Here is a 12,454-nt window from a genome sequence, read left to right as displayed (position 1 = left end):
TTTTTATCATGACAAAGAGTATTGCTAGTCCTTATAGTTGCATTTCCTAATTCCCTAGATGTGGATATACAAGATGGTCTCAAATGGTAAAGATCTGTTATCTGTGTATATAATCCATAGTTAGCCAGTAACTATTGTCGGAGTCACTTGCATCTTGACTGAATGTAGCAAGAAATACACTTGAAAACCCACCTCAACCTCTTGTTTATTAGGAAGAGAGCATACTCCCAAGATGCCTTCCTAGATTAGGCATTCTAATTACACAGGACATGACTAAAAGTGACAACAGAGGTAGGGACATGCTAGCTTAAACAACCATGAGTGTAGACACTCTCAGTTTCTAGGCAGCATATTTTTTACACACTGAAACCAGTGGCATTTTAATTTAATGCCTTTCTAGTACTTTTCCACCGTCCAAACCCATACCCGCTACCGTAGAATCTATTCTGACTCATAGTGACCCAATACAAAAGAGTAGAACTACTCTATAGAATTTCTGAGTTATAGACGGCCAGTTCTACCCTGTCCTACAAGGGTCACTATGAGTCTGCATTTACTCATTGGCGGTGAGTTTGGGTGTGTGTGTGTGTGTGTGTGCCTTTAACCATTTGCACCAGCATTCCTTTCTCCTTCCATTACAATGCTTGTTTTGCTTTGTGTAATGCCTACTTGGCATCTATGAGCCTTTGATTTGGACAACAGGTGCTCTGCTTTGTTGATGTCCTAAGCATGTGTATACCTTGATCAGTGGCTCAAGAAATTGAAGAAGGATGGTGTCCCATTCATCATCACAGAGAACATTTCAAAAACTGTCTTAAAATAGAGGGTGGCACAGGACCACGTAGCTTTTCATTCTGTTGTACATATGCTTGCTGAGCCGGAACTCACTTCATAGCCCTTCTGACCACAGCAACATCCTGAAATAACCAGAGATTATTCAAATTTACACACCAATCACTAAACTCAAAGATGAAGAAATCAAATATGTTCATCTAAATTAAGTATTTTTATCAACTTATGAAATCTGAAATTCATAACACATGCAATCAACATGTATTTATAATTACTCTTGACTCTAATGTCAATGACTGGAAGCAAAGAAGAAATATTGGCAGTTAGGACATATGGACTTAATGACAGAAATGATACCAGAATTTGCAAAATAGAGTATTGAAAGATCAGTTACTTATTCATTTAAAGTACTTGTTTTCTACAGCATAAAGGGCATCTACATATGGACCAAACCAGATGGTCTATGTAGTTATCAAATCAACTTACCTGTGGAAAGGGAAGATGGAACATTTCAATCACATAAGTGAGAAGAGGCCAGGGCTGACTATGGAACTGGCTCATATGCAAGATCAAATTAAAGCTGAAGAAAATCAAAATAATTGACAATTGCCAATGTATGAACAATGGTGTCTGTTACTTGAATGTGGAGATTATCTCAAGAAGAGACTTGACAGACACTGAGCAGCAGTGACAGAGCCAGAGGAGTTAAGGGACACCATCCTTGAAGAAAATACATGGTCAGGTAAAAGACAAAAGAGAGAGAACATTAAAGTAGATGTTAGAATATACTCTGAAAATCGCTCTTGAGTGTGAGATAGCTACAGTGAGTGGAAGAAATGAGGAATTTAAAAAGCTGACCAGATTTCAATAGACAGCTTGAGGAGACAGCATGAAATATAACAAAATGTGTGCAGACCTAGCAACGGGAAACCAAATGGAAGAACACACGTGACACTTTTCAGGCTGAAAGAACTGAAGAAAAATTCAAGTCACCAGTTTCATTACTTAGGGATTTGAAAGGCAAAAGATTCAATGACATAGAAGCATTAAAAAAAAAAAGGAAGGCATACACAGAGTTAACAACAGCAAAACTCAGACTCATTGCCATCAAGTCCAGACTCACTCATGGTAACCCTATTGGACAGGGTGAAAGTGCCTCTGCGGGTTTCCAAGAGGGTAACTCTTTATGGAGTTTAGAAAGCCTCATCTTTCTCCCACGTACACAGTCACTGTATCAAAAATAATGGATTGATGTTCACTCAAGTCAGGCGGTAGCATAGGATCAAACACTGACGCTATTAACGGGCGATGTCTATGCTGCACTGAAGGCATTGGCAAAAAGCAAGTAGAAGGCTCCAGGAACGGATGCTAACTGAAATGTCTAACAAATGGGTGAAATGCTAGAAGTTCTCACTTAAGTGTGTCAGGAAGGCCAGGGTTGTGCAAATGTTAAGTATTTGGCTAAGAAAAGGTTCTGGTCACTCGGAGGCACTTTGGAGGACCGCTACCTGGCTATCCAAGGAGAGAGGTCTATATGCATGCCTGTGGCAAAGAAAGGTGATTTAATAGATGACAGCCATAATCTTGGCCAGTCCCAGTTGAGAAGTCTCAGAAAGACCTCCATCAACCCACAGACTAAAATTTTCTTACAGCCTTCTACTCTCAATTGCTGCCTTTCATTTACCTAGTCCTCACCATCAGTAACTACCTGGATCATTTATTTATTTGTTAATTTTTATTATTCCTATTTTACTGGGAACGTTCTAGTGTGTGCACGTATGTGTTTGGCTTAAATTTATTTGAAAAACTAATGTAAATGATGTTGACTCTCATTTGATGTCTCCTTTTGGAATTGTATCTCGTGAGTAATTTCACAGGAAATAGAGCACTGTTTGACATCTGCTTCCCCTTCAAAGTCACTTCTCTGTACGCAGGATATAGAACCCTACCATCAGCCCACAAAACTTCTCTGGCTACCCCTTTTCTAGTCAGAAGAATTTTTGTTCCAGTGAATTCAATAGTACTGGCACAGAGCCAACTCTCGGTGAGTATTTGTTGAATAAATAATTGAAATAGATATTGTTGCCAATAAATAATGTAAGTGGATATTGCAAGGATTATAGGGTGAATCTCTTGGCAGTGGGGCATATTTTTTCTTAGCGCAAGACAAATCAGAGATCATTTGACTGAAGGCTCCTCAGAGATTTTTATTTCTCCACATCATCTGTCATCCATGTGGGGTGGGAACAGAAGGAGATGCTTAAACTTAACTGGATACAGAGAGAAGGTTCACAAAGATTCTCAATGCTTCCACGTTATAATCATTACCCAGATTAGGCAGGTACAAAGCCCTTCCAGTCAACATTTCTCACTAATTGCCTGCATATGGCAGATAAATAGAGGACATTGGAAAGGAGAGTGCTGCCGTTCAATTTTCATTTAGTTTTTGCTTTTTAAAAAAAAGCCAATTACTAGGATCCCAGGAGGTGCAATGGTAACGTCCAGTGGCAATCAGCCTGGAACCCACCAGCAACTCTTACTATCTTTACGCGCTCAGAAACCCCCAGCAGGGGGCAGGGGAGGGGTCGCTATGAGTCAGCATAGAGTCCATGGCGTGATTCAGTAAAGAAAGGCTCATGAAATCTCCTGGGATTTTTCAACATTGTTACATTCTAAAATTTATGTATAGCATTTTCACCACAAAGTAGATTTTCTTGATTAATTTCACCTGAACTTAAAAAAAAAACACTATTTATAGAAGCAGACGTCCTTGGGTCATGCAAGTGGTTATTGGGCTAAGAAAAGTGTCAGACCAAAAATTAAAAATAGAAATTTTCAGATCGTCCAGAGGCACTCTGGAAGAAAGACATGGTCATCGCTTTCGAGCACAGTTCTACTCTGACAAAATCATCAAAAAAACAACTGAAAGTCAATCAGTTGTTTTTTTTGTTATTTGTCTTGTAATCAGCCAAGTCTGTTTGGTCAACTGATGAATTCTAGTTTAACTTTCTTGGAAGGAAAGTTGCAAAGGAAAATTAGATTAAAAATGACTATTCACAGCCTTTTTCTTAAGATACTGTCAGCTTATTGGCACCGCTGAATATTTCTTTTTGTTGTTGATGCCACCCTTACCTGTTGCTGTCCCTTCCATCCAAGTTAATGTGTCTACTGCTTAGTTAATTTACCCTTCCTTTCCCTCCCACCCCATCAAAGAATCTGTATTTTTTTGGTGAAAATCTTTTCTGGATATTTTTTATGATTGTGTTCTCTTACGATATTTTCCCAATGGTGATGAACTGCTATCATGTACTTCGGACATGCTATCAGCAGAGATCAGTCCCGAGGAAAGGATCTCCTCCTTGCTAACGTAGGTTAGTGACTCAGAGGAGGGCATTCAAGGCGATGGATTAAAACAGTGACTGAAACAATGGACTGAAATTTAACAATTAGGAGGATAGCACAGGAGAGGGCAAGGTTTCACTTTGTTGTATGTGGGGACTGCTAGGAGTTGGAACTGACTCAATGACACCTAACAACAACAACTAAAAGCACAGCCACAACATGCTCACTCAGTATAACACCCTCAAGCTTCATCTATATCATGAAGTGTTTCACAGATTCATTGTTATTCTTTAATACCACCTAGTATTATGCATAAATATATATATCACAGTTTGTCATTCTTTTGTTGATAGACATTTTTGGTTTTTTTTCTTTTTTAAAATCTGTGTTTCATGGATCATATTTCTCTAGTCTATCTATCTATCTATCTATCTATCTATCTATCTATCTATCTATCTATCTATCTATCTATCTATCTATCGTAGTGCGATGTGTTAGATCATATGGTATTCCCATATCTAACATATTGAGGAAGTGCCATGCAGTTTTCCACCGTGGTTGTATATCAGCAGTGTAGGAGGGTTCCAGTCTCTCCACACCCTTTCAAGCAGTTGTTGCTTTCTGCTTGGAGTTGCTGCGCATTCGTATTCATGCTGAGGGAAGGTGGTATCTCACTGTTGATTTGTTTTCTTGCATCTAATGTCCAATAACCTTGAGCATTTCTTCAGGCTTTGGTTGGTTCCCTAGATGTCTTCTTTGGTCTGTTCATATCATCCATCAATTATTAGATTGGATTATTTGTCTTTTTCTTGTTGAAGTGTCCTATAAATTTTAGAGGGTAACCCATCCTATTTGCTGTTGGCACATTTTTATCCCATCCTGCGGGCTTTCTTTAGAATTTTTGGTGAAATCTTTTGATACACATAATGTTTTGTGAGTCCCACACATCTACTTAGGAGCTTTGGTAAGTTGGTAATGTAGTAGGTACACAATGAGATGCAAAATGCAAGGTCAACAGGTTGAAAACACCAGCTGCTCCCCAGGAGAAGCACTGTGCTTTCTGCTTCTGTAAAGAGTTAGTCTCCGAAACTCTTAGTGGCAGCTCTACCTGCTCCTTTATGGTCTCTATGTGTCGGAAACTACTTCACGGCAGTGAGTTTGGAATTTGGAGAGTCATCTGCTTTGTCTTCTCCTATTTGTGTCTTTTGGTTATGTATTATAATTAGTGTATCTATGGGATATATGTATTAAGGGCTCCCCCCCACCCCCCACCACACTGGTTGTTTATATAGTTCAAGGTCTCACATTTAGGTCTTCGATTCATCTTGGGTTTGTGTTTTTCTATTGTATGAGAAGTGTGTCCTGTTTCATTTTCCTCCAAATGGATATCCTGTTTTGCCAGCACTGCTTGCTCTCATGGGCTCAGGCACAGGAACCATTGTGAGGATGACACAGGACCTGGCAGTGTTTCCTTCTGTCGTGCACACGAACGCTATGGATCAGAACAAACTCAATAGCACTTAAGAACCTTTCAATAGAAACTACTTCTTCCCTGAATTGTAGTTCTTTTTCCAAGATCAGCTTTCCATAAGTGAGTACATTTGCTTCTTGGTTATCAATTCTGTATCATTGGACTGTAAATCAGTCATTGTACCAGTACCAGACTATTTTGGCTACCATGAATGTTTAATAGGCTTTGACATTGGAAAGTGTGAAGCCTATTGTTTCCTCATTAGTTTATCTATCCAGGTTCCCTTGCCTTTCCATGTACAACTAGTGATTACTTTTTCCATCTCTTAAAAGATGATGGTGGCATATGAACTGAGATTGCATGATATCTGTAGATAACTTTGGGAAGTACTGACATTTTCAAAGTATTAAGATATCCTATTTATGAGTTTCATATATTCTTCCATTTCCGTAGGCCTCTTTTAATTTCTTGGAGCAGTGTTTTGCATTTTTCTTTGTATGAATGTTTTGTAGGAGCCTTGGTGGCGCGGTGGATTATACATGGGGTTGTTGACCCAAGGTCAGCAGATCAAACTGCTCTGAGGAAGAAAAGTGATCTGTTCTACTCCTGTAAAGATTTGCCACCTCAGAAACCGAAGGGGAAAGTTCTACTCTGCCCTACAGGCTTGCTATAAGTCAAATCAACTCAATTGCAGTGAGTCTGGTTTGGAAGTCTTTTGTCTTTCTGGTTTGATTTATTCCTAAGTGTGGTAGTGCAATGCGTTATACGCAAGGTCAGTAGTTCAAAATCACTAGTTGTTCCAAGGGAGAAAGATGAGACTTTCTAGTCCTATAAAGATTTATGGCCACAGAGTCCAATAACAGGTAATTTTAAGTCACAATGGACTCAAAGGCAGTGGAGTTTTTTGCTTAGGGGTTTTATTACATATTTTGTATGGCCTTTGTGAATATTGTTTTCTTCCAAATTTCCTTTCCAGAGTTCTCTTTATTAATGTAAAAGAGTCCCATTGCTTTTTGTATGCTGCCTTCTGTTACATAATTTTGTTGAATAATTACTGTATATACTCATGTATAAGCTAAGTTTTTCAGCACAAAAAATGTGCTGAATAACTGGGGTTCGCCTTATACATGAGTCAGTGACATGAATTGATGTCATCTGGTCAAGCCCGACTAACAAAAGGAGGAAATCTCATGAAGCCTGACATAGAGTTAATAGCAAAGTGGGTTCGAGATGCATGGGAAGACATTCCAGAAGACATGGTGCGACGTGCCTTCCAGAAATGTAGTATTAGTAATGCTGTGGATGGCAGTGAAGACTGCGCTTTGTATGAAAATGACAGCAGTGATGGTGATGATGGCGATCTCAGTGAGGACAGTGTCTATGATGACCTCACACCAGCTGAAGCTCTGCATTGCGATTCGGATGATGATGAGGAATCTAGTTTTGAAGGATTTTAACTCTTTACATTTTAGCTTGGTTGCTGATTGAGCTCAGAAAATAGTACTCTTAAGGTATCATTGTTGATACCTTATTGTTTTTGTTGAACCTATTTTCTCCTTACTGTGTTGGTTTACCAATGTTAAGTGACTTGTCCTTTTATTTATGTTTTTATTTAAAATAAATATTTAAATACATTACCCCATTGATTTCTCAATTTTTAGTAATTTTATTTTCATTTGTTTTGATTATTGAAACTCACCAATAACTTCTACATTTTCCACCCTAGGCTTATACTCGAGTCGATCATTTTTTTCTGGTTTCCCAGGTAATAATTAGGTACCTCGGCTTATACTCGGGTCAGCTTATATTCGAGTATATACGGTAGTTCCAGTAATTTTCTTGCTGAGGTTTTTTTTTTTTAATTTCTAGATGTAGGATAATATCATCTGAAGATAGAAAAAGTCTTACTTTTTTCTTGTCAACTTGGATGTCTTTTATTTCCTTTTCTTGCCACATAGCTCTTTCTCAGACTTGTAAATAATATTGAATAGGGATCTTGATAGAGGCTATCCTTCTCTAGTTCCCATTCACAAGGGGACTGCTTTAAGTATCTCTCTTTGGGATTGTTGTTGGTAACTGGTTTGGTATATATGCTCTTACCGATCTTGACAAATTTCTTCCCAATTCACCTCCCTCTTTTTAAAGCATTTTTCTCAGGCATGAATGTTGAATTTTACCAAATGATCATGCGGTTCTTTCCCTTTATTATTCTTTTTTTTATGTGTTGGAATATCTTGATCTCATCATATTAGTATTGGATGTTACTCAATACAATAGAACACAATTTAATGTCTTCCCAGGGACTTTTAAATTATTAAATGAGGCACTGCAAGGAAATATAGCAAAGTCGGTGGCAAAGAGTAAATGGTTAAATAGCTGTGTTATTACCTATATGCATCCTATAGGTATACATGGCTAGATTTTCTTCTAATTTAGGGATCCAAGACTCAGTTAATTGGTATCTTATCTGCTGTTATAAGCCATCAGATGGTGACTCCCTAGTCTGACTCTCATTCTTTTTTGTGGCTCTCACCTTTCTCTAGCGCACTCCATCCTGACAAAGGTAGGGAAGAATGCTCCTAATCCATATGATCTCAGAATTTAGTCTTTGGAAATCAAGATAGCTCCCTGGTTGTCAGGATGTCCAAATGCTTAGGTAAGGTTTGAATGTCCTTCTTAACCTGGTTCTTCAAGGCACTCAACATGACTGGATTTTCACTGCTCAATTGAATTTCTTCCTTCCACTATCTCCTTCTCTTTCCTATTTTTACATACTATTGACTTAGTTTTAGGCAATTGTCTTTTCCTGAACACCACCATCCTAGAGTTACAATTTGGTAAAACTCTCCCATGGAGCCTTCCAGAATCTTGACACCAGATTCTTCCAGGTGTTCCTGTTGTGTCCCACCTTCCCACTGCAAGGTTCATATCTGTTCCATTGTAATTACATGCTAAATATGAGTTTCCCAAACTTATCAGTAAGCCGCAACCATAAAAACCATGTCTCTCTTAAACACAATTGTATCGCTAGCACCAAACATCATTTTTATTAGGTCTCATTTAGTTGGTTTTGACATATATACATGAATGAAACACTGCCCAGTCCTGTGCCATCCTCGCCATTGTTGTCACATTTGAGTCTATAGTTAAAGCTACCATGCCAATTAATTTTATTGAAGGTCGTTCTGTTTTTCACTGACTCTCCACTTTATCAAGCATGATGTCCTCTGTAGAGACTGGTCCCTCCTGATAACATGTTGATAGCATGTGATATGAAGTCTTGTCCTCCTCATTTCTAAAGAGAATGCTGGCTATACACTTTCCAAGACATATTTGTTTGTTCTTCTTGAAAATTCTTCCACGGTACTTTTAATAGTCTTTCAACATCAAAATTCATATATATCACGTCTTCTTTGGTATTCCTTATTCATTATTGAACTTTTATGTGCATATGAGGTGGTTGACAATACTACAGCTTGGGCCTGACCCACCTTAGTTCTCAAAGTGACACCCCTGATCTTCAACACTTCATAGATCTTGTGAAGCAGATTAAGCCAATGCATTATGCTATCTAACTTCTTGACTGCTTCCATGAGCATTGATCTGCTTCCACCATCTGCTTCCCTGAGCATTGATGGTGGATGGAAGCAAGATGAAATCCTTGACAACTTAAATCTTTTCATTGTTTATCATGATCTTGTCAAATGGTCCAATTCTAAGAATTTTTAATTATTTTACATTGAGTTGCAATTCATTCTGAAAGCTGTAGCCTTTGGTTTTCAGCAGCATGTACTATAAGATCGATTCACTTTCAGCAAGCTAAAATGTGTCATCGACATATCATAGTTTCCCTCTGATCCTGATATCATATTCTCCTTCAAATAATATCCTTAGTCAACTTAAGTAGAGACATTCAATACATTTTTATTATGTGCTTAATGAATTCTGAACCAGGTGATGTCAAAACTGGCTGGCCCCCCAAATTTTCTTCTGAGGCAGCAGAAGCACACTAAAAAAGACTCAGTGAGTCTAGTCCCTGACAAAATAATTACAGCGTCATCTTGAGATTTTCTTTAAGCATCTGAAATGAAAGAATCAAACTGACCACTCCTTGAACTCTTCCCAATTTCAGACTTCTGTCCAAAGCCTGGAGTTTTAGATTCTATCTTCTGAATGCTCCCAGGTGTCCTAGTGGTCAGGAAGAGGAGGTGATTTTTCTGTTGATAAGATTCCTTAGGGCTCCCTTCAAATCTCTGTTCCTCAGGCTATAAATAAAGGGGTTCAACATGGGGGTGACTGCAGTGTACATTACAGCAGAAGCCTTTTCTTTCACAGCTGTGCGGACAGATGAAGGGCACAGGTAGACCCCAATTGTAGTCCCATAGAGAAGGGCGACAACAGCGAGGTGAGAGCTGCAGGTGGAAAAGGCTTTTTTCCTGCCATTGGCTGAAGAAACCTTCATGATGGCCAAAGTGATATGAGCATAAGAAGCCAGGATGCAGATAAAAGGAATCGCTAACACTAACCCTGCCACAATGAACACAAAAACTTTGTTCATGGTGGTGTCTGTGCAAGACAGCCGGAGAAGAGGAGTGAGGTCACAGAAGTAATGAGGAACCTCATTGCTGCCACAGAAAACCAGGCGAACCATTAGGAGGATATGGGTGAGGGACATGAAGAAGGAAAATATCCACGGGCTACCCGCCATTAAGATACAGAGGCGTGGGCTCATGATGGTGGTATAGTGCAAGGGGTGACATATGGCCACAAACCTGTCATAAGCCATCACAGCAATTAATATACTGTCAATAATGCCAAAGAAATGGAAAAAGTACATCTGAGTCAGGCAGCAAGGATAAGAGATAGACTTGCTCCCAGTTTGGATGTTCGCCAGCATTTGGGGGATGGTGTCGGTGGTCAGGCAGAAATCAACTAAGGAGAGGTTGGCCACAAAGAAGTACATGGGGGTTTGGAGGTGGGAGTCGGAGGTGATAGCCAGAATTATTAACAGGTTTCCCATGGCTGTGACTAAATACATGCAGAGGAACAGAGCAAAGAGGAGTGTCTCCTGTTCTGGGTTTTCCGAAAGTCCAAGTAGAATGAATTCAGATGCACTGGTTTGATTCCTTAGCTCCATGGGCATGATTCTTCTGGAAGTAGTTAGAGGGGAGGTTACATGAATGCTACATACAAGATTCAGTGTCATATGACTAGATTATGACCAATTTCATATCTGACATAATTATATATATTAGTTTATATTTTGCACGTTGAATCATTGACATGGTATTTATAGCAAATCTTTTATCTGCTGAATAATTCCCCTATCAAACATAGATGGAAATGAGACAAACATTGACCTTTGTTGAAAAACTATTAAAATTGTTTCTCAGAGTAAAATTAATTGAAGGAAAAATAAATGAATAAATGATATTTCAGAAGCAATGGCTAATCATGAAGTCTGCATATACTTGTTAATGTAGGAAAGCTTTAAACACTTAAAATAAGATATAGAAAAGTGTATTTAAATAATGTGAATAAAACAATTAAAAACTCCCAACAAAAAGAGGAAATGAAACTAAATAATAATAATAATAATGTGAATACAAATCCTAGGTAACTCATAGAAAATTTTACATAGTGTCACCAGGAACTATTAAACTCATATAGTAAGGTAGTAGGATACTAGGTTAATATAGAAAAGCCAACTTCTTTATACCAGAAATGAAAAACTAAAAATATTAATTAGACTATAATTTGCATTAGAAAACAAAAAGGACACAGTTATAAATCTAACAAAGCATGCACACAATATATAAGCGGGAACATTTTGATAAGACAAGCCAAAGAAGACATAAACAAATGGATACATATTCCATGTTAATATCTAGGAAGATAATATTACTCACCTGTGGATTACTTCCAACTCAATCTAGAGATTCAGCACATCTCAGTCAACACTGCAGCAAATTATTTTGTGTATGCTAACAATCTGACCCCAAAGTTTATATAGAAAGGCAAAGACCTAGAAAAGGCAACACAATGTCATATAACAAACACGTTGGACTGACACCAACATCAAGATTTTCAATAAAACTACAGTGTGTAGGACAGCGTGGTACTGGGGAAAGGAAAGACAAATAGATCAGGACAGAGAGCCAAGAAATTGGCCCACACAAATTTATGATGGCTTTCTGCTGACAGAGGGACGTCGTGGGAGAGACTGCGCAAGGTTAGCCTGAAGGAAGGACATAGCGAGTACCCATGTTCATACAGAAGAGTTGAGCCTTACTGGGGACAGCAGCATCTATGACAAGATAAACCCCTCTCCCCTGCACATATCTGAGTTCCAAAGATCAAACATCCAGAACTCCTGAATCAACTTGATGAAAACCAAACAACAAAAACTAAGGAGTCTGCACTCAGGAGTTGTTCTCGGGTGAAGGTACCAAACTCAGTAATACGGGATCAATTATGGCACATAGTGACCTTGTGGGTGGAATGGAGCTGTCTTGTGTTTTTCTTAGGGCTGCAAACCATTGAAAACTTTTGAATCTTTACTCCCCAGAACAGCTGGTGGTTATGGTTAGTAGGTGGGCTCTTGTCCACTGTAATACTAGGATATTCAATGAGAAAAATATCTCACAAACACAAGAATATAAAATTTAAAAACCGATAAAACAGATAACAAAATGATTCAAAGCAATAAAACACAAACTAAGGCCAAACATGAGAAAGAGGAAAATCATTCTATGAAGACATGGCTAGTGGAATAAGTTGGTCATTTTTAGTCTATAGGATTAGATAGGCTTCGAATAGCAAGAAATACAAAGAAAATGCAGTAGCAGA

General features: G+C 38.5%; 1 protein-coding gene across 1 annotated transcript; it reads right to left on the bottom strand.

Annotated features, from left to right (window-relative positions):
- Positions 1-9,800: 9,800 nt before the first annotated feature.
- LOC142430877 (olfactory receptor 1M1-like) lies at positions 9,801-10,748 on the bottom strand. Its single transcript, XM_075535919.1, has one exon. It carries the CDS (start codon positions 10,746-10,748, stop codon positions 9,801-9,803), a length of 948 nt encoding a protein of 315 aa, XP_075392034.1.
- Between the last annotated feature and the right edge of the window lie 1,706 nt (positions 10,749-12,454).

Source organism: Tenrec ecaudatus, chromosome 1 (genome assembly GCF_050624435.1).
Source record: "Tenrec ecaudatus isolate mTenEca1 chromosome 1, mTenEca1.hap1, whole genome shotgun sequence".
NCBI lineage: Eukaryota > Metazoa > Chordata > Mammalia > Afrosoricida > Tenrecidae > Tenrec > Tenrec ecaudatus.
This window is presented reverse-complemented; position numbering and strand designations above follow the sequence as displayed.